Below are 22445 nucleotides of genomic sequence, written 5' to 3'. Positions count from 1 at the left end.
ACAGTGGATAACGACGAGGGCTCTTTTGCAGTTTTTGAGGACAACAGACTTGGACAAGTGGCTGTAGCCTGAACTGATGTTTTTAGTGCTAGAAGTACCACTGTGCTGTGTGGTGATAGTATGTGGTGATAGTGACCGACTGTGATTGTGTATCTGTGCTCCCTTTCTTCCTTTCTCTCTACTTTCCTATCAGTTTACCTCCCACTACCCCCCGCCCCCTCCCAGAGTAGTGTAGCTAACCAGATCTTCCCCTCTGGTTAACCTGCCTGCCTTTATATATACTGTATATATATGTGTGTATATATATATATCGCTCTCGCTCTCTCGTTCGAGCAGTAGTGTATTCATTTGAACAGCTGAAGATATATAGTATTTTGATAAGACAAATGCAAGTTTATTGATTCTGGCCCTGGGCCCATATCGTGTAACTATGCGTTCTTTTCATTTTGCCTTCTTTTTGTCCTTCATAATGGCTCGCACGAAGCCACACTCCTGCTATCCCTGAGATTGTCGATTCAACAAGACAGACAATATGAAATTAATATAATCATATGAAAAGAAATAAGAAATAATAAGGCCCCTGGTTTGTTAGTTCTTGCCACGTTTCCTATGGTGTTGTCGATAAGTCAAATTCAGTGACCCATCCATGTAAGTCTCTTGGTTGCTTACCCCTGCAAATTATAAGTTTTGGAGTCTTAGGAGTGGTAGGGCTCATGCTCCATATGGTGGCAGAGAAGGAAAATTTAATACATATGTCCAGAATTTCTCCATATGATTTCTCCTTCTTTCTTAGACTTAACACCACAGCTGCAGTTTTATCTCTGTCATTCTTCCTTGTCCTTGCTTTATCGCAATACATTATTTATTGCAATATCTGGTTTCTTCAAGAACATCTCAACAAAATATGTCTACTGATTTTGTTATCAGCAGTGCATGGGAAAAAGATTATTAACTGTCATGTTTTGTACTAGCCCATCTGAGTTAAACAATTATTTTACCCGTAACTCTCCTGTATGAGCACAGCTTGCCCATTACTGTTATGCCTGCTTCTCATTGTTTCAGATCACCTTGTCAGTTTAGTGCTTTGATTGTTAAAAAGGAATTTCAAAGGAATTTTAGCGGAACACCATTTGCTTCATGTCACAGTCTACCAACATGACATTGCAGATTGGTGCAACACCTGCATGTAGTATGCAAAAGAAAAAAAAAATGAACCTGAAGTTGGTGTACCCTTGTACATCCTATGATAGGCGAATTCCACAAGTGTTTTCAGTGAAAAATTCCGCAGTATTATTATATCATGGAACATGGCAAGTGTTTGTTCTGCTTCCAAACCACAACCAGATATCTGAACAATGAAAAATTAATACTTCCGGAGTGGCAGCAGAAATGAGGTTATTTTTTCACTTATGCATTAGTCATGCTGGCAGGCATTAGCAATTTTGCTATAACTAAAGAAAAATAGATAATTTTTTGGTTATTATTAAGCATTATAATGCCCTAAGTAAGTTACTAAAATATTTTATTCTGTGAACCTTATTTCAGCACACACGAAAGGCGGGCATGTCATGATGTTGTTATGTGTTGACTTGCTCCATTCCTGTTATCGCTACTGCTGCCACATGCGAGTGCAGCCAGAAGAAATGCACCCAGCACTCTGGTTATATTTATATTTAGTTTGCCTTTCAATATTTGGTCTCCTCTGACCCAAGGTTAAACACGCAGGTGCTGTGTTCCTCGTGTTGCAACCAGAAGGCACCACTGCCCTGCCTGGAGAACCGGGAAGGTCGTGTTTGCCTTCCCTGCCTCACCATTCTACAGAGGGGTAAGCAAGCTCCATTCTTATGCCCTTTCAATTTTGTTTATTCAGAGAGTTATGATCCATTCATGACTTCATAATTTCTGTTATGACCTGAAGATTTTAATGCAGTGTACTTCCATTAATTCGACCTTGATGGGACCTGGTATTTATTGAACTATTCAGCAGAAAAAAATTGTATGTGTTGTTTCTGCTGATGATGCGTCTGCGGGGTAGTCCATTGCATTTGACATTTCACATTTATTGAATGACTCTGCGAGAGCTTCCAACAGTGTGGTTGCCCGCGCCTGGGTTAACCACTTCGCCAATTTGTCATGTTGTGCATGGAGTCTCTAGAACGCCTAAAACATGCGATGCAGCTTTGTTACCACTGGGTTAGCATGTAACAGAACTTAGCATGTGAATGAGCTTCAGCAATTAAAGACTGAATGTAGAGCATCATCATTGCCATCTTGTGATGACAATGCAGTGATGCTGGATTTGACTCTAAGCAGTTGCAAAAGCTGTAAATACAGTTTCATTTTTCTATCAAATTGCAACACATAAGCAATTTTCGTACCAATCTTCTTAAAGAAAAGGCCTGTGTTAGATTTGGGCAAATATACAGTACATCATTGCTAGGTGCCTACATAAGACGCTAGTACAATAGGCTTCCATTAATTCGATCTTTGGGTTAATTCAATGCCGGCCGAAGGTCCCATGCATGTCTATCGGCCCAAACCTTCGTTATTTTGATAGTAAAATTAGCCTTTGCAGGTTAATTCGTACTTGTTCAGTCGGAACGCACGCGCCTGATCCCTGCGGTGACCCCAATAGCGACCACTTAGTGGCAGCGTCTGTTTCGGCGGAGCTCTTGGGACCGTGAATGCGTTGAACGCATGTCACCTCCTGTTGAAGACGCCAAATTTAAGCCGCCCTTAAGATTTTCAAGCAAAAAGTGTAGCTCACAATGACTTGATTACGTTATTTAGCCGATTCTAACACCCGGCTTTTTTTTTTCGCCCCCAAGAAAATTGGGTCGGTAATTGCCTGCACAGTCGGACACAATACCAATACTGCCTTTGCGGCATTTGTATGCTTTACCGCATAACGGTGATGTATTGCGGCGAAGGTGACCTAAAGAAACTGTCGCCGTAGTGGGGCACATATTTAGACCATTTTTCTTGCTAAACAGTCGGGTGCGCATTAGATTTCGACGTTGTTTAGGTGCTTTAATGTCATTTATTTATTTATTTATTTATTTATTTATTTATTTATTTATTTATTTATTTATTTATTCAGAATACCCCTAAAGGCCCTCACAACTGAGGGTATTAAATAGAGGGGGGGGGGCACAATTACAACAACAAAAAGAACACGTGACACTAATAATAACAGCTATACAACCTACAAACAAATGTATTGAAATAAACAACAAGAATCAGCATAGAAGTATAAGGAATAAAACAAAGAAATACAGTGCACATATAGATAACAGTTTACACAAGGATTACGCTGTAGTACAGGCAGATAGTAGATTTAGAAATTTATTGTGATCTGTGGTGGTAGCAACACAGGGAGGCAAAACGTTCCACTCAGTTATAGTGTGTGGAATGAATGAATGTGAGTTAAATGAACAACATAACAAGCGCTTGACTTTGAAAGGATGGTCGTGTCTCTCAAAAATAGCAGATGGCAAACAAAAAAAGTAGTTATGAAAGCTGAGTGATGATAAAATTTGTGAAAAAGTGATAAACATGCAATTTTATGGCAGAGAGATAGTTCTTGAAAGCCAGCACGTTTCTTTAATGCTGGGATGCTGGTATGATGTGAATAATCGGAGTAGATAAAACAAACTGCAGTTCTGCAGTGATCCAATGCTATTTATTAAATATGCTTGATGGGGGTCCCAAATTGCCAAGGCATATTCAAGTTTAGGTCGGATTAGAGTGGCATAAGCACGTGATCGAAGGTGGGAAGGGGCATGCTTTAAGTTACGTTTTAAAAGACCTAATGACCAATTAAATGATGTAACAGTAAGGTTAATATGATGGTTCCATGTTAAGTCGGAAAGGATGTGAACACAGAGGTACTTACAAGTGGTTACCAACTCAACTGAGTTATTATTTAAGGTTCTATGTTATTTTTTTTACTTTGGACACGTAGAAAGTGGGCCTGCATTTAATTTAGAGGCATGTTAGAATCTGGGGAAATCTTGATAACTGAATCAGGCGATGTGTTCTGGTGTCTTTTCTGCATCTTGTTTATTTCGACCTGCCAGATAATTTGATTAATTTTCTCGGTCCCATCAAGGTGCAATTAACGGAAGTACTGTACTTAGCTTTCTCTTGCTTATGTGTCCCATTACGAACTCAGCTGCTTGTGATTGGTATGTCATACATTTGCATCTGGCAACCAGAGGAGGTTAAGTGCGCTTTTTGAGGTTAAGCACAGGCTCCCCTGTACAAGACTTGCCAATTCTTTAAGTATCGCAATGAGTCATGCATACTGTTGATTTACACTCTTAGTTGATGAGCTTTTCTGTATCCAAAACCAGAGGATGGTTGCATTAAACTAAGAGATATTTGTGTAATTGTGTTCAGTAACTTGTTCGGCAACTGGTTTTGGGACTGGCGCCATCGTCAGGGTCACTGTTGCTAAGCGATAAGCTAGTGCGCTTCACCTGAAGTGTTCTTACAAATAGGTGAAGTATTTAAGGAAGAAGACTGCACCACTTCCCATTAGTTTTATGTGACGCATGGCACGGATGTGACAAAGGAGACAGCAGAATTAACCTAGACGCGGCGCTACTAGCAACTGACAGTTTATTGTAAGTTGTTGCATGTTGTTTGTGAGTAGCACCATGTCTTTGTCTTCCCTATTTTCTTGCATTTATCCAGTTTGCACTACACATCAGATAATTCAATATCAACTAGCCTATCAGTTGGTTCTTTCTTACTCTCATTAGTCCCAGCTGATCGGCCTAGTAATGTTTGTTGATGGGCACATGCAGTGGCTGCGGTCGAACGGCTTGGTGGTCCAAGCCCAGCCAATCCAGCGGCCTACTGCTCGCGGGGTCCACCCCCGCTGCACGGAGCAGCGCAGTCGCCACCCCTCACGGTCCTAGTTCCCGTGCTACGCCGGGGACCACGACCGGATGGAGAGGCCCCCAAGCAGGTCAGTCATTTCCATTTGTACTTTGTTTTCCTAACAACAACTGGTGACCCACTCACATGGTGTTGCCAGACACCTACACAACGCTAGAAATTGAGCAATGCTGCAGTGTGATAATCAGGGGCACACGTGACGTGCATGCCCACAATTATTGTTCTGAGTAGCTCATTTCAGCAAGAACAGCACAGAATAACATGTGCAAGCCATTGGCAAAAGGCATTGGCAAAAGCGATTGGCAAAAGGTATTGGCAAAAGGTATTGGCAAAAGGCATTGGCAAAAGGCATTGGCAAAAGGCATTGACAAAAGGCATTGGCAAAAGGCATAAAGAATGGATTGTAAAAGGAGTCGTGACAGAATCTTGCATGATATATATTTCAGGAGCAGGCTTTTTAATGTAACTTGAGATGGCACCTTCACCGCCTGTTCCCCATTAGGCACTTCCAAATGTGGCAAGCTCAACCACTTAACAGCTGGGCTCTGAGGGAAATCCAACCACTCAGTATTGAGGCACTTTTGCTTTGCATTCATGTGTCAGCAGCAAAGCAACAGTGCAACAAAGAGTACAATGCACAAAGCAGTTTTTAAGGCTTGAGCCACTACCACAATATTGTTACAGATAGAAGTCAAAGGGCCAACCCACAGTCGGCGTCATCAGCAACTTGGCTCCAAAGGAATGTGGATGCAGAGAGAAAGTGAGGCAGACAAGGGCATTAAGATTGCAGGCCACTTACTAAGAATGGCCATAAATAAACTATGATAGACAGCCAGCCTCATCATCGTGCATGATTGGTGGCAGCTGTGGGATCGGATATAATGAAGCAACTTGAGGACAACATGGTGAGCACCTTGAGAGATACCTTAAAGGAGTATGAACGAAAGTGGCTGGTGTTATTGGAACACACACTTCCACATGAGACAAATAGGCAAAGGTTTTCTGCTGCAGCTGCCAGTTGCATTCCCGGAGCACTCAGTGAAAAGAGTGCAGTATTTGAGGGAAGTTGGACTGAGCACAACGACCACATGAATCTGTCTGTGGAGAAGAGAGCAAGTGTGAAGGACCTGATCCTTTCTTCGAGTGCTTTGCGTCTTGCAAATCCAGCATGCACCCAGATTCCCCACAAAATGAACAATTCTTCGAAAGTAGAGAACAGCTAGCGGGCTTGCTGCTGGCTCCACTACTCGCCAACACTACTTCTCACAGGTGACTGCACCCTAGACGGTCACCGTGCATGCGACTGTAGAAACCCACTGGTCTCAACAGCGATTTCGAAAAATAAAAGCCAACTCAGCTCCTGTCGCATGACGCAGCTTGTGTCAAGGAGTCATTAACAGCTCGCTGACCACTGTGAACTAAGAGAACTACGACCACTGTGTCATGGTATCATCTGCACAAACAAGACCCTAGTGAAAACATCACCACCATTTGCACATGTGCGGATAGCAAATGGTGCGTTATGCCATTTGAAAATGTTATATGGTCACAGTGCATATCAGTGGTCCTTGTTATAATTGTTGTGTGTACTTTTTCTTTCTTTTGTGCATTGTCTAAATTATAACCCCTTAACTCTATAAAAAATTGTTGTTTTATTCATGTGTATTAATACAATCAAATCCCATTAATTTGAACACGCTTAATTGGAACTTCCAGTTTATTTTAACTGATACTGTGGTCCCACCAAAGTTATGTGTATGCCAATGGGAGAAAATGCCCGTTAATTCGAACGCGCAAGCATTTTCGGCAGTTAATTCCAACGTACCGCGCTCTGACAATGCTTTCAGCAGTGCACCAAATCCTTGCGGCGGTGCCTCCAACCAGCATTGCTCCTGCCTTGCCATAGGGGAAAAGCTTAGGAGAGACCCCTCAACGCCGCATGAAAAAAAGAAAAAAAGAGAGAAAAATACAAGGCAGAAATTTTGATCTCTTAAGGCAAGGTCGCTGTTTCTGCGTCTTGCCGTAATGCCCGAGCCACTCTAGCGGCAAAATGTGCACCTAGGCAGGGATCAATCCTGGGCCAATTTTTCGCGGCAACAAGCAAGTCGCGAGTGGAGGAGACCAATGAGAGCCTACAGTGAGGAGACCAATGAGGCCCTTACAGTGACGTACATGTGAGAAATGGTGTCATGTGGACCCACCCGACCGCTCTATTTGTACTTGCATTTGGTTCATCCAGACCGCTTGTTTCTCATTCGTGTCAGCTCATGCTTGTGTTAGTTGGCTTGGTTTGGTCTCACTCGTGCTTGTTTTTTTTTACAATGATGAATCTAAACCGAGACGTCCCGATGGAAAGATTGTTGGCGACAGTGCATCATATTCGATTCTGTACAAGACAGACCCTGAATACAAGGACGCAGAGGCAACATCCACTACCTCATTCTCTTTGTCTTTTGAACGTGGCGACGCCACAACAGAAAGGAGCACACCAACATGATTATGATCAGCGGCAGTGTCTTCGTCATCTCGATAAGACAAGACTTGCATTAAGAACGCAAGATGAAGAATGTAAACACAGCCGTTCTGTCAGCAGACGAAGGAAAACACATGCGAGCATGCAGAGGCAAGCAGCAGCAGAGGCCCAGTCTGGCTTCGGCAACTTTGCTGCTTCGGTGGCAGTCTTAGGTGGCAGTAAAGCCTAGTGCCATCCATCAAGCTGGCGGGAAAGCAAATCTGCTTCCCTCCCACGCTCCCTCTCAACTCCCTCGTAACTCTTTCACTTTCGACGGTCTCTGTGTGTGCATGCCACCACACCAGCGCTGCCAGCCCTGCCGGCCCGGCGCCAGCTTATCCCGCTCCCTGAAGTATCATTTTCTGCCGTTATTGGGAAGCGAGCATTGGCCAGCGTGGGCAATTTCGTGGTCTTTGCTCGCTGTGTGCTTGTGCATTGCGATATTTGACGACATGCTATGGTGCACAAATACTTCAAGAACAAGTCCTTTTAATTCGAACAAATTTTTGGGCCTTTTCGAGTTCGAATTATCGATATTTTGACTGTTAGCAAAAATCATGTGCAAATATGTCTTCTCTAGCTTGTCTACTAGGAATGGTGTTTTTTCTTTCTTTCTTTCTTTCCTTTTCGTTTTCTCCCTCTCTCTTTTTACAAGCACTGATGTATGGCTTACAGGTGATGTTCTCAGATGGAATACGGCCTGGTGGTGACTTGTCAGATGAAGTGATGCCCTCTGCAATGCCGGGCCCACCTCGGGAGCTCAGCTGCCCTGACGGACCCGCAGAGGGCCTGCTTCAAGAGCGTCGGGTGGTCCTGTCAGATATTGAAGGCTCCCTACCACCAGTAGCACTCAGTGGTGAGCCCTTTGTGTTCACAATCGGGATACAGAATTGATGATCAGAGGTCATGTGTGCTTCCAGTTGCGAGAGAGGGGAACGTCAAGAAAATTATATTTTTTTATTGAGCTGTTAAATACAGTATTTGTTGCAAATAATAAATATGAGGGTGAATTAGAAAGTCCTTGCCCCCCCCCCCTTTTTTTTTTCTTTTAGCCAAGTTACAGCTTTAAATGTGAAGTCAACATATCCATTCCCAGTGGGGGACCGTTCTTGGACCGGCCCAGCCTTATCTGCTAGTAGCTTCGCGGCACGGCACTGCTGTCAGTTGTTGAAGATGGCGATTGTGCTTCACTGTCCACGGCATACGAGCAATGAGGTGTGACTCATTTGTTATGGAACAAGGGACGAACACCCATTGAAATCCACAGGGAAATGCAGCAATGTATGAGAAAGGGTGTCTTGCTTTGAGAAGTGTGAGGTGGTGGAGTTTTGAGTTTGCAAAATGCCGTGGCGACTTACATGATAATGAGCATTTGGGGAAGCTGTGTGCGTGGCTGACTAATGACATTTCTCAAATTTAGTGCTTCGATGGGACAGATGTCTGAGCCACTGTGGGTACTGTGCGGAGAAATAGTGTAAGGTATGTAGAACAGCACACATATTTGCAATTACCTGTATGTACTTCATTTTGGCTAATAAAAAAAGTAGGGACAAAGACTTTCTGATTCGCCCTCATATTACGCATCACGTAGGACTAAATCCACAGCAGTATGTGCAATGCCATTGTTTGCTGGTAAAGTAGTGTTTGCCACACATAGGTATGTTATAAGATCTGAGGTATGTATTTGAATGGCATAGCTCAATAGCCTTTCACTCTGACAATGAGAGATCGCTGCTTGCAGCTGGAATACTCACGCAGCTTATCTTGCGGCTGCTTGTTTGCAAAATAGTGAGCAAAATTGCAATTTGCTGCACATTTTTATGTGAGGGGCAAATTATTTTTGGCATGTTGTATTCCCACAAAGTGGAATCATTCATTGATGCGCGTCTGCCTTGGAGCAACTCTGAAGCCAGTCTTTACATGAGAAGAGTGAGGGCAAGGCCATGCCAGGAGAGCTATAAATTTCACCTTTATGGATGTGGTACTGTATATTGTATTGTACGTGTTGCTGAATTTACTTGCAGTTGCAATTTGATATAAGAACACAATGGTCCTACACTTGCCATTAGTATCAGGCAAATATTTCTAAATTTAACATGACACAAATTCCCAAGTTAAACAGTTTGGTAGACATTGTCTAATTTCTCAATAATTCATTGCACTCCATTCAAGGTGAACTGCAGATAAGGTAAACATATATTCAAGAATACCTCCATATCTGCCCTTAGGGAGGGAGTCAGTAATAGTAATTGCTAGGTTCACTGCATATATGCACGACGGTAGCACTAACGCTTTGTTATATTGTATTGCTCTTTCTACTTGTACCTGCAAAGAGGCATAAGAGCTGATGGTCATCTTTATCTCATCTATTTATTTTTAAATCTTTGGTGCGTTTTTCAGCGCCTTCTCCATAATCGTGTATTATCAATTTACAGTGTCACAGCGAGATCTGAAGCTCGAGAACGAGAATGACCTGATGATTGTGCTCCAAGGTAAGACAAAACAAGCACTTGGAATAAAGGGAAAAAAAGCTCCCTCACTTTTGAGGTTGGGAGAGATCTTGATTGCCCCCATGCAAACTTCTCATGCAGGCTTTTAATTTGTGCAATATTATGATGCGCAGCTTTGAAAAGAACAGTGAATTTAAATTCGCCCCTCTTTAGCACTGGTTGCATTGCCTCTATAATGTAATTATTCCTTTAACTGAATTGTATTAAACCTTCCAGGGTCGTTTTTTTTTTTTCCATATGTGACTGCCCAGGGTTGATTTTTTTTATTGCAGATTCCAATTCTTCTGAGGAACCTACTTTAAAAAAAAAACAATTTTCCTCGGGTGATCGTAAAGTGAGAAAAAAATGTTTTGCATTGGTCTATATGTACTGTTTATTCATGAATAACAACAATAAAAAAAAGAAATAAACTTATAAGTATTAAAAATTTGATGCATTGTTATACACATAGTTCACGGCTTATAAAATGTGCACGCGAGAATATTTCACAACTCTCAAATGTTCCCGCTCTTACACTATTATTTACGTCCACAGCGTAATCGAACTGCGTAGGTGAGTGCACTCAAGAAAACTGTCTGGTTGTGTGCCCGTCAAAAAAGCAAAGCGTGTGACAAACTTCCGCTAATCTTCATCTTACGGTATCACAAAACAGAGGCAATTAGTTTTCGCGCGTCTTTAAAAGAGAAAAAAAGAAAAGGAAACGCATGCACGGCAGCATCCTTCCTATGCGCACCCCTGTGAGCATATACAGGGGTGTGAGAATGAGCGAGAGATAGGCGGTCGCCCTTTGAGTGATTAGCAACGAGATAGCCATCAGTTTTGCGAGCACAAGAAGCCGAAACCGCCCGCGGAACAAAACCTAAACTGCTGCCTGCCCGCGCACGCACCAACGCGCGAGCGGTAGCATATACACGCGTCGGAGCAAACTAGCTCTAAAACAAACCATGCAACGAAAACAGAGAGAGGGAGGCACGAGAACAAAATTTCCTGTACGTGTATTCCCACATCGTGGCAACACATGCCAGAAAAGAAAAAGTTAGGAAATAGGTGCACTTTTTAAATGTACAGACGGCGCCATAAATATACGGCATCGACCATTTTGTTCTTGTTCGCGGCTCCGTATAGTTTTGTCATTGACTCTGAAAGGGTTAATTTCACTGTTAATGGCAAGTCAATCTCAGTGATAACCTGGGCGCTGCTTGGACCACTGATGAGCAAAAAGGAATATCATTGAAATAGAATCATTGTTATGCCTACCCACGTTGGCATCAACTATATTTAATAGAGGTGTGCGAATGCTGAATAGTAGATTTGAAACCAAATATCATATCGAATCAGGAGAAAATATTTAATCGAATATTGATTACCATAAGTATTTCACACTTTAATGCCTACAAATTTTGTTTAAAGGAATACGGGGCTACACATGCTCCGCAATCTCCTAGCATTGCAAAATGAGGAAGTAGCAAGGCTTCAGCGACATAGGAAAATGCAAATTGAGATATACAGCATGGTCTGCTCTTTATTAAAGGGAGCTCTAAATTAGTGTGCCAGCACTGATTACAGCTCGCTTCTAATATATGTAGTTCTGGAAAATACATATTTCTTTTATCAAAAGAATTTATGTTGCATAGAATCAAGTGTTCTTTTTTCCTCTAAAATTAATGAATTAAGTAGTCACATTCTGCTGTACTGAAAACCAATGAGGTTCTCAGTTTAATAGTGAACCTGTGTTCTGCAGCAATCTTATATTTATTGCATAGGAAGTATCTCTCTGTCTCCCCTTTTTATTATCTTTCCCCCCAGTGTTTCTTTAAAATCCAATTGGTATATCCCAACTTTGCAGCAAGTGGGTTATCATAAGGCCAATCTGCATTGTAGACAAAAGGACTGCACATCATGTGGCTTTATCACTGTCCCGCGTGTAGCTGGTGTCAACAGTAAAAAGCAGGCACCATCATCACCGTTTTATTGTAAAGTTCGGTATAATTTGCTACCTGTCAAAAGATTCTGAAATCTGAATGGTGAAGGCAAGTGACCTCAAGTGACCGCCCTTTCTGTTCATACACTGTCTGCACAAATTGATGCAACCGGCTCATGACATTCTCACACCTGCTGTTTAAATAGAAGACTAGTCTTGTGACGGGTTGCTCGGAGCTACAAAAAGAGATCAATGCTCATCTACGAACGGTGTCCAGAACAAGAGGCCACTGTTCGGTTTGTGGCAAAGATAGCGGCCATGAAAACTTTGTTGCCATCCCATGCACTTGCTTTCATCTGTGAGGCGGTTCGTCAGCTTTCTGAGTGTCACGGGGCTGACGCAAATAGGTCTGCATTGATTTGGTACTGAACTGTGACTTTAATTGCTGATGCCTGATAAAGCAGCGCCGATTAGGCCTAATGTCCTAGGCAGTGTGGCAATTATCAAAATTTGCCCCTGGCCGATGTGGTATTAAGCCCCAACCCATCCCAGAATGCTTGCTACTAATATGTTCATACGGGTGACTCATGAGTGGTTGGTCCTGAGATCACACATGTGGGTTAGATAATCTGCGTGCCTATCAGCGGCTAATCGGCCCGATCTTTGCATGTGCTTTTGCACTTTACGAAATTCGCAGTGCATCGGTCGTTGTTCTCTCTGTCCGCATTGCATTATCATTTTTATCGGTCTTGACGGCCTAGACGCACCTTGTGCTAACAGAGCAGCATTCAGGGGAAGCCCATTTACGGCATGCTCGGCACTCCTTTTGCACCAAAAACTAAGTGAGACCCCCCCTTGGGCAGCATCAAGGACGACGTGAGATGTGGGTCTCTACACAGAATATTTTGAATATTTGAAAAATCGAATAACAGATGTTTGATTTACGAATCTAATGATTCAAACATTCACTAGTTGATTTAATTTGGTGTTTGAGTATTCACACACTTTAATATTTAAGAAGCAAAACACAACAAGATATTTGCCCAGAAATGCATAGCTGATTAACCTGCCTCCTTGTGAAGTGATGCCAGTTTACAGTAGCATACATATTTACAATTTTTAATGAAACAGGTTTTTTAGGGACATCTTCAGTGTTGTCACTCCTGTGCTCTTAAAAGGCTGGGAGTTCTGGGAGTGAGCTAAATATTCTGCGTTTTCAGTCCAGTATTATGTTTCAGAATAATTTATGGTCACTAAATTTTGTTAAGTGGAAGGCATGGATGTACGTTATGATGTGTCATTTGTTGGGAAAGCCGATATTTCTTTAATGGCAAGCTGTTCATGATAATTGTGGAAATGAGTTCTCCAAGAAAACAAGTTCATTACAGTATCCCTGCAGCGCAAGCACTCTGGTGAAAACTTTGCACTATCAAAGAAGGCTTGCTTGCAGTTTCACTGTTTGCAAACGCATTGGGCACAAGCGCACTTCAGATTTGTGTCTTTGCTGTACACAAAAGTTTGTTTATGATGCAAGACAATTTTTGCTTTCTTTTTAGATCCAAATGTGGAGCCTGTGGCATTTGCACTCACAAGGAACTTGCACGTGCTGGTCAAGATTGTCACAGGTGTGTAACAGTCATGCCACTTACGCTTACTGTCCCTCACAAAGCAGGATTCCTGCTTTGTGAGTTTTTGTTTATTACTGCTGAAAGGCATCACGTTGCTGAGCCTGCATTCTAGGCTTGTGCATCAATTTTTCTTGTTCTGAGCAAACTTGGAGTGAATGTTAAGAGTGTCGAGTAATTTTGTTGAAGTAAATAGTTTTGTAATTTGCATAAAACCTTGACACTACAGCATAAAGTTTACAAATATAAAAAGCGCGCTTTATCGTAAAGATGGAAACAGTTTCCACTTGAGAAGACATTTTTTCTTTTTTTCCATATGCTGTCATTCAGATATATTTTAAGCAAAAAATGTAAGTTGTTGAGTCCTTTTTACAACAACAGCAGTGTAGGAATTTTGTTTATTGAAATTTGCTCGGTATTTTGGTTCAGTGTACTTGAATTTTGTCATGGCTGAGAACATGCAAGTGCTTTGCATTCGTCCATTGTGTAGCCCAGTGTGAATGAACCACGTGTCATTGCAATGCCACATAGTGCAGATGTCGCATGTTACCTTAACTGTGTGATGTCGGTTGTTTAGGCTGTGTGAGTTACAGCTTGTAACACAGCACGCTGAGGCATGCAGCTTGTCTACAGCACATTCCACTTAATTCGCCTCTTCGGGGTTTTTTTTTTTTTTTTCTTTTTGTGTTCAGTGGAGTGTGGCGGGAAGCGCCAGTGCTGGAACTTCTGCAGCCGCGGCCTCTGCACCCTGGGCCTTGACGAGGTGGTGCTCCTGTTGGAGCGGGAGCCAGGGGAGTCGCAGTTCCCACGGGATGCTCTGCGGCTGTTTGCCACTCTGCAGGGTATCGGGGCCACGGGGGGCCACCGACCGGTGGGTGTAGTTGCCCCCGGTGTGACGATGACTACGGCGACTGCCGTGGGAGCGTTCCAGTGCCTGCCATTTCCCGAGGGGGTGCTTGGCAGCAGCGACCACGGTGGATTCCTCCTGCTGCCTCACATGGGACAGGTGTGCATAAGAGAGAGAGCAAAAAAATAAAAGAACCAAAGGCTGGGCTATAGTTAGTTCATCTTGAAATTTCAGCCAAGGTGAGATAAGGGCAACAGAGAAGCACGCATGAACAGATCTGACTCATTGCTAAGGTGGAACAACTAAATAGAAAAGATAGAGTGCCGTCTGGCCTTGTCTATTCAGTTTTCTCATTGTTGCACTGAAAAATCGCATTATGTCCAACGAACTTGACCAACAGTATAATATTCTCAGAAGCACCATTCTACTCCTTTCCTATCGCTCTTTCCTTTCTGCTTCCAGCCAGTGAAATCCATATTCTTTCGCACCAGGCATTAGTGGCAAGTATATCACGCCGTTCATGGATCATGGAATCTATAGAATTGTCTGCCACATATTGAGTCGTGCACGCTTTCTTGAACATCCAAACGGAAGTCTTTTACAAATGCTTAAGGCAGCACCATATTAATTTATTTGAGCACAGCTGCACACTGATCGCTTGGCACTGGTTATGTAGTGCATGCTTGCTGGCTTGTGGTGGAATTATTCACACTGAAACGACATTTCAATGTCATAGACCGAGGACAAGACATGCAAAGCTGAAACTTTTACACAAGACGACACGATTGCAAGAGGCAAATTGATAGATTTTGAAAAATGTGTGCAGCATACTCGGTGTGTGTCCATTAGACAAGCAAATACGCAACTCCACAACTTGTCTATCCAGATATTTAGACGTTTTGCTATGTATAATTATATAATGGATTTCAGATCTTTTCACGGTGGGTAGTGATGTAATACTTCGCAGACACGATCGTTATTGCGCATTGTATGCTCTGTGCTTGTCAGCTCAAAATGGCCAGACCTGGTGAAGGCCCTTTTAAAGCGTGCGCTATGCTTCCGACGACACCACGCGCTGTGAAGCAGATAGGCAAAGATGCTTATCACAATAGGATTGTTGGTGATAGCTGTGAATGCCACGTGCAACGACTCCGAAGAAGATTTGCTGGTACTGAAACGAGAAATTGATGGTGCGCCGGCGTTTTCACGCGAGACAGGCAGGTGGGTATTGCAGTGAAGCTGCCGCAACGGGCAGCTACATATTGTTCTCGATCGCACGCACCCCGCGCAATTTATTATTTACGTGAAACCTAGCAACCGGAAAATGTATCATACGATCGCAATTTGGTGAGGCACTGAACGTTGTTGCTAAACAGTCGTGTTTTTGGAATGTATGAGCCAGTAAAAATTGAGAGTAACTCTATTGGGTCATTTTTTGTGTTCTCTATTGTGAATTTTGGTGCCGGGAAAACGTACATAAAGGGAATGCATCAACGAGATTGTACTGTATATGCCAACCACCTGTGAAGCTGGCAGTTCCAGCAATTGACATTGACAGTCTCACGTCTCATGCAGGTTTCCAATGTTTCAAATCTGAAGTTCTCATTTTTGTGTTGCAGGGAGACTAGCAACAGCGCTTTGTGCATTCTTACAGATTAGCCCAAGTTTAGTGCCCAATTCGGCAAAGATTGTGTTCTCAGATAAGTGTTCCCTTCTAGTGTCAAAGTGGGCAGAAGTGGCAAGGTTATTGACAGCAAAGAAGTGGAAAAGTGCTTCATCACATTCTTCCTCCCATCTTTTTGTTTGGACAGCGCTTGGACGGACTTGTTCTTCCCCGCCCTCCATGGCTGTGTGCCGTCCTGCTCCAACGAATGGAAATGCCTTGGGCTCGTCTGCTGCCTCTTCGCCTTCTGCTGAGGCTTGGAGCCGAATTTGAAGGTGAGTGCTGTCACACAAGAAGCTGGTTTGCTTTCAGCCCTTTCCGTGCTAGAAACAGTTGTAGCAAAACAATTTCTTTCACTCTGGCAGCAATTCAGGGCCAACCTGCAGGCTTGCTTTTCTAGCATGCCCATGGCTGCGCAAAGCTTTCAGCATGACTGAATGCAAGCACAGCCCACATGCCCTGTTTTAGAGGTAATCTGCCACTTTTGAAGAGACTGGGCGGGCTGAGATGCTGTGGCAACATGTGCTGTCTTTCTGTACGTTTAGTGCTGAAGGTTGTGTAATCTCAAGTTTCGGACACGCATAGAAGCGAGAGGCCAGACGAAGCATTCACGTGCTGCTGCCAGCGCTTTTCAGGATAGCGCCGTCCCACTGCAGGAAACACGATCACCCAGAGGGGCAGTGTGAATGCAAAAATGTGGCTGGCTTTGCATCGTACTGCCGATGTGAAGATATCATTGCCGTGGCACAAAATCATATAATTCGTCTTCGACTTTCAGTCAACAAAACCTTTTGTCTAAATTAAATTTGATTTTTCTGGTTTCCTGATAACTTAGAAAATGTGTTGTGCCTTCTATGTAAGAAAAATTCACTGGAAACATTACTTATTTGCATAAAAGGTTGAGATTCAATGTAACAAAATTTAATTATACTGAAGCAAATTGTCAATTTTACCGACATCGTTGTAGAGGTTTGACTGTACATTGCTTAATTCCTTTCATCACATTGCTGTTTTATAATGTGGCAAGGGGTAGGGGCTGTACTGCACTGCTAAGTTTTTAGGCAAGGAGCTCAGGATATAGACAAACTAGGAGACAGGACCTCCATCAAGTGTGTTAGGGACAGCTTTGCTGCAGCGTGAAGCATTCGAGTGCAGTTGATGTGAATCATTACTGTTCTGACTCTTTTTTGGCATGCCTTCAGTAGTGTGGGAGGACAGGTACATCGAGGTCGACCTCGCTGCCCATTTGATTTTGCATATTTAACTGTGTCCAGCTTGAACTTGAAATGGAGGAGGTGGGTAGTGAGCACATTGTTATTTAAGTTTCACTATTCTCTTGCAGTGTACCCATACCCAATGGTCAGCATCCGTGGACGTCGCTCTGTCTATGCTGAAATTGGCCATACTATTATGACTGTTCTATTGGTGAGTGATGAACATCTGCTTGCAGCTGTGGTACCACTTGAGTAACTTACTTCTACTGACAGAACTCAGATGGTCTATTGTCTTCAGTAATAGCCATTTTCTTCACATGATCTATGAATACGCATATACAGAATGCTGCATAAGCAGGAATGCCAGGTATGCAGGTATGCATTACTCTCCGCGCTAAACCACTGGCTTGTTTGTGGTTAAATTTTGCGCGGAGGCTCAAATATCACAGTGGAATAATTTTTTTGAGCATGTTTGAGTGAATTGCCTCTCTGTTTAGCATAAAATAAATTAGTGTATAAGTACGCGTCACCTAGGTTAATCTGTAATGTGGTGCCATCTGTCAGTTTGCTCTCTCTCGTGGCCCATGGTTGAGCCCTAACAATGACAGACGATGCCATCATTCCATTCTTGCTAATTCTGCGCCTTGTGTTTAGCTTCACCACAGGCGACACATAGATTTAATTTATCCCACTCTATATGAGCTGTGTGACAAAAGAGTAAAGTCAGCTTTAAAAGTTTACGGACCAAGGGACCTGAAAGAAAAATAGTTTCTGAGCAGTTTGTGTCGTACCTGTTATCACTAATATCATCGCAGGTTCACCTAGTGCACCAACTTTAAACTTCCCTGTAATGGATCCCATAATAATTGACTGGTTTGGTATTAGCGGGCTAATCAATAACCTAAAGATTTCGTCTGCCAGTGGTCCTGATAGTATTGATTCCAAAATATTAAAATGCACTGAAGTGTTTTCATCTGTTATTCTTTTTAAAATTTTTGCTCAGTCGTTGCAGTATGCTTCGCTAACGCGTGACTGGAAGAAAGGAAACATGGTTCCAATCCCAAAGTGTGGCAATGTGCATGCTCCCGAGAACTACCGTTCATTTCACTGACAAGCGTCCCTTGCAAACTTTTGGAACACATCATTTATTCTCACCTTGTTGACTTCTTGGAGACCAATTCATTCTTTCATTCCTATCAACATGGCTTCAGAAAAATGTTCTCGTGCGAAACCCAACTAGCTTGCTTTACTGAAGATTTTTCTGCAACTGACAATAAATTTGACGTTGACTGTATTTTCTTGGACTATGCTAAGGCCCTTTATACCGTAACGCATGAATTACAACACCTCAAACTTGATCAGCTAAACATTGATCCTATAGTAGTAGCTTAGATTAAGGGCTTTCTTTCTAATTGAACCCAGTTTGTGACTGCTAACAATGGTTCCTTTGATTTTTCATCGTTTGCATTAGGAGTCCCTCAGGAATCTGTTCTCGGGCCTTTGCTCTTCTCAATTTATATTAACGACCTCCCTGACTGCGTGAAATCGTCTTCAATTAACTTATTTGCTGATGACTGCGTAATATATAATAAGATTGGTGACCCCGTTGATTCCACTAAACTATAAGAAGACCTTAACAATTTATCCATATGGTGCAAAGCATGGAACATGAAATTAAACGTGAATAAATGTAGATATAGGCACATTTCACGCTGCACTAACAATACTGAGACACGCATGTATATTATGAATAGCGCCCCTCTCTGTCAAGTTAATTTCTACTAGTACCTCGGCTATGTATCACTCACGATCTATCATGGCACAAGCATGTTGAATATATAACGTCTAACGCTAGTCGCACGCTAGGCTATCTGCACAGAAACTTTTACACTGTTCCTGCATCTTTAAAGCTGATGCTCTACAAAACACTTGTTCGCTCAAAATTAGAATATGCCTCAGCCATCTGGGATCCCCCTCAAGCATCACTAACCCTCTCCCTCAAAGCCATTCAGAGTCGCGTGTCCTGCTTTATTCTATCTAATCACCCTCGTCGTGCTAGCGTAACACTCATGAAGCAAACCCTTAACATACCAAATCTTTCAGTACGTCGTGCATACAGTCGCCTTTTCCACAAGATTTACCACAACCTGGTATTAAAAGCGAAACTTTTAACACCTCCTTCTTACTTTTCATCCTGCAGCGATCACCTTCATAAAGTTTTTGTGCAATCTTTTCGTACGAACCCGTACTATTACTCGTTTTTTCCTCGGACAATGTACATGCAATGACTGGAACCACCTTTCCACATTGGTCACCACTTTTACAGACGCATCGAGGTTCATGACTGCAGTTCCCCATGCCATATAACAAATATTTTTTTCATTTTTCTGCATTCCTTTTCTGTGTATGTACCACTCCTTTATGTAGCGCCTGCAGGTCTTGAAAGTATGTAGAATAAATAAATAAATAAACAGGCTATCGGTTACAGCGGACGAAATTAGCAGCCTTTTTCAAGATCGGGCATATAAAACATACTTTTGCCGTGTTGACACGGGCTGACACCTGACTTGCGGGGCTCTGCCGATGATCGCGGCTCAATATCACGCGCTAGGGAAGAAGGCGGGGCGGAAACGCGCCACCTTTTCATGCATAGGGGGTGCGGGGAGGCGAGAGAGGGTGGTTCTACTCCGGCAGCTGCTGCTTCCGGTGCGGCTGCCGTATCTTAAAAGCAATCTGCGATGTGGACAAAGTGTGCCCAGTGCCGGTAGCTTCGTGTATGCAGTGTGCTTTCGACACTTAGTTCGCGTTGAAGTGAGAGACAGCACGAAGGTCAGTTCGCTCGCTGCTGCCAGCGCGCTCATGTTGTTTAATTTGCTACCACAATCAATGCTTTGCCTTTCAGGCAAAACTGTGACTTTTATTAATTTTTTTTTTAAGCTTTCAACGTTCGTCACTCACTCTGCAATAAAGTTGTTAGACATCGCAATGAAAGTTTCGAAAGTGAGGCTTTTTGGATATTACGGACTTCGGATAAAATGGATGCTTTTCATTGGATTATCAGGGTCCGTTGTAACAAGAGTCAACTGTACTTTGATGGGTTTACGAAATCTCGTGAAAGTGAAACTACCACCGAAAGTCACGGAGGTCACCCGAGAATAGCGCCCCAGCTGCGTACGTCATCGGCACACCGTGTTGTGTGCCACGTGGTGGTGCTCAAACACGATGAACTTTGTTTGCATTACAGCGTGCAGGCACTCCCTTTGGCTGCATCACTGTTTCGCTGGTTTCACGACAATATGAACAAGCCAAGTGAAAAGCGGAAGTGAAAGACCATCAGATTGGGACATAAGAACGTTATCGTAACAGCTGTCACATCATGGTGCTGAAAAGTTGTGCGTTGCACACGCCAGAGAGTCCTTTGCTGTTTTATTGAATTTTCATCACATACACGACCGCGTGGCAGTTCAGTGGGCTGCAGAGCCATAGTATTTGTTGCATGCTCAAAGTTGTGCATACCATTGGGCATATGCTGCAGTAAAGGACAATAGTCAGTAGGACAAAGTAATGTATATAGTAACGAAGCAATTTTAGCTTCGCCCATTAACTTCGTTACAACAAGGTTCCAGTGTATAAACAGGGCATTCTCCTCATCTTCAGAGTTGTGTGTGTTTACAACTCTAAAGATTACAGCCCTGAAGCTGCAGCTCTGAAGAGTTGTAGTTTCAAGTCTTCATAGTTGTATACATCTAACTCCACATGGTGGACATTTGCAAACTGTGAAGTATAAAGACATCCATGCCCTTATGTGAAAATGTTTTTCTGTCATCCTTCTCTTTCACTGTGCTAGGATTTCCGCAACTTCCAGTACCAGCTGGCCAGTCTGTCGGGGCTTCTGGTGCAACTGGAGGGGCGGCAGACGACGGTGCGGGTGCCCCGGAACCGCTACGATGCCCTCGTGCGGGTCCTGGACGGCAACGAGCATGTGCTTGCCCTGGCAGGGAACATGAACCCCGAGGCTGATGCTCACCTTGTCTGTGTGCAAGCTCCTGACGCAGGCACCTACCACTCTCAGGCACTCCAGGTAGGCTGCTTGAAAAGCACAGGTCTCCATCGCAGCACGGGCCTCATCACTTAATCATGGAAAAAAAACTTGTCATGTGGGAGCAGTATCGTGGGAATCGAAAAATAGTCCACAAAAATCACAGTCCAAAAAATTCGTTCAGCCAAAAAATAATATGTATTAACAGGGTGTCTACCAACCGGGAAAACCGGGAATTCTCAGGGATTTTGAGTAGTCTGGAAAAACTCGAGGAAAACTCAGGGAATTTGTGCTTCTATCAGGGAAAATTAGCTGTAATTATTTTATAGGGTCAAAAGTCTCGGTAATGCTGGCTCGAGAAACAGACAGGACTTGTAACGAATCGTCGTCGGCTGGAGGAGTTGCCAGTGTACAGTCAACGACCGACTTTCCGGATTCCCGATAACTCGGATGGCTTCGCGGCACCACCACGTACCCCAAAGAGTCAATGTATCATAACTTCTGAAATTTCAGACGCAAGAACTCTTCGCCGTCCGATTTTCTAAACGTTTTGCATGATCGCAGGTCCGAGACGGCATTAATGAAAACCACCACCGCTGCTATTTTGATTACCTCGCCGCCTTGAACCGGTGCTCTCGCACGCAGATCCGCTGGCAGCCGTAGCCACCACTGCGGCAACGCTAGGCCTAGCTGCTTCGATGTTCGCTGTTAAGCCTCTTGTCGTTCGGTGCCGTGTTTCTTCATTTTTCCGCTGACAGCAATAATTTTGTCTTCGAAGCTCGGAAAGCACGGCGCATTGCATAATGCTCTTTCCCGAAAGTCTGCTTCGCCTCATTACAGTCGTGTAACGCGGTGAAGCGTAACAAGCGTACGAAGGGGCAATTGTCGCGGGACACTATGTATTCCTTAATTTTACACGTGTGCACCCACCCTCACCTGTCACAGTAGGAGCACCGATATGCCTAATAAGTGCACTGACAGCCATTCAGAGCTTTTTCAGACGTACATGTGTTGATTTTAGCCCTTAAGGGCAGTAAAAGACATGAATTTATTTTTTCGGACTGCCTGATTCTTCGGAAGTTTTCGCGGCCCCTAGGGGGTCCGAAAAATTGGACGTTGGCTGTAAATTGACCAAGAGCATTCTTCAAATGGTCCGTGGGGCGAACGCGTGGCGAAAGTAGGAAGAGAACAGAAAGGATCGACGCACTG

General features: G+C 43.3%; 1 protein-coding gene across 1 annotated transcript in view; it reads left to right on the top strand.

Moving 5' to 3' along the window:
- Sara (Smad anchor for receptor activation) overlaps positions 1 to 22445 on the top strand; it is a 45630-nt gene that overhangs the window by 11916 nt on the left and 11269 nt on the right. The window contains exons 4-12 of the mRNA XM_065449444.2: positions 1726 to 1825; positions 4812 to 4975; positions 8093 to 8273; positions 9853 to 9909; positions 13405 to 13473; positions 14166 to 14479; positions 16132 to 16258; positions 17326 to 17408; positions 21045 to 21278. Of these exons, the coding sequence (XP_065305516.2) occupies positions 1726 to 1825; positions 4812 to 4975; positions 8093 to 8273; positions 9853 to 9909; positions 13405 to 13473; positions 14166 to 14479; positions 16132 to 16258; positions 17326 to 17408; positions 21045 to 21278 (1329 nt within the window). The remainder of the gene's footprint in view (positions 1 to 1725; positions 1826 to 4811; positions 4976 to 8092; positions 8274 to 9852; positions 9910 to 13404; positions 13474 to 14165; positions 14480 to 16131; positions 16259 to 17325; positions 17409 to 21044; positions 21279 to 22445) is intronic.

The sequence above is a fragment of the Dermacentor albipictus genome, chromosome 9, assembly GCF_038994185.2.
Source record: "Dermacentor albipictus isolate Rhodes 1998 colony chromosome 9, USDA_Dalb.pri_finalv2, whole genome shotgun sequence".
Lineage (NCBI taxonomy): Eukaryota > Metazoa > Arthropoda > Arachnida > Ixodida > Ixodidae > Dermacentor > Dermacentor albipictus.
This window is presented reverse-complemented; position numbering and strand designations above follow the sequence as displayed.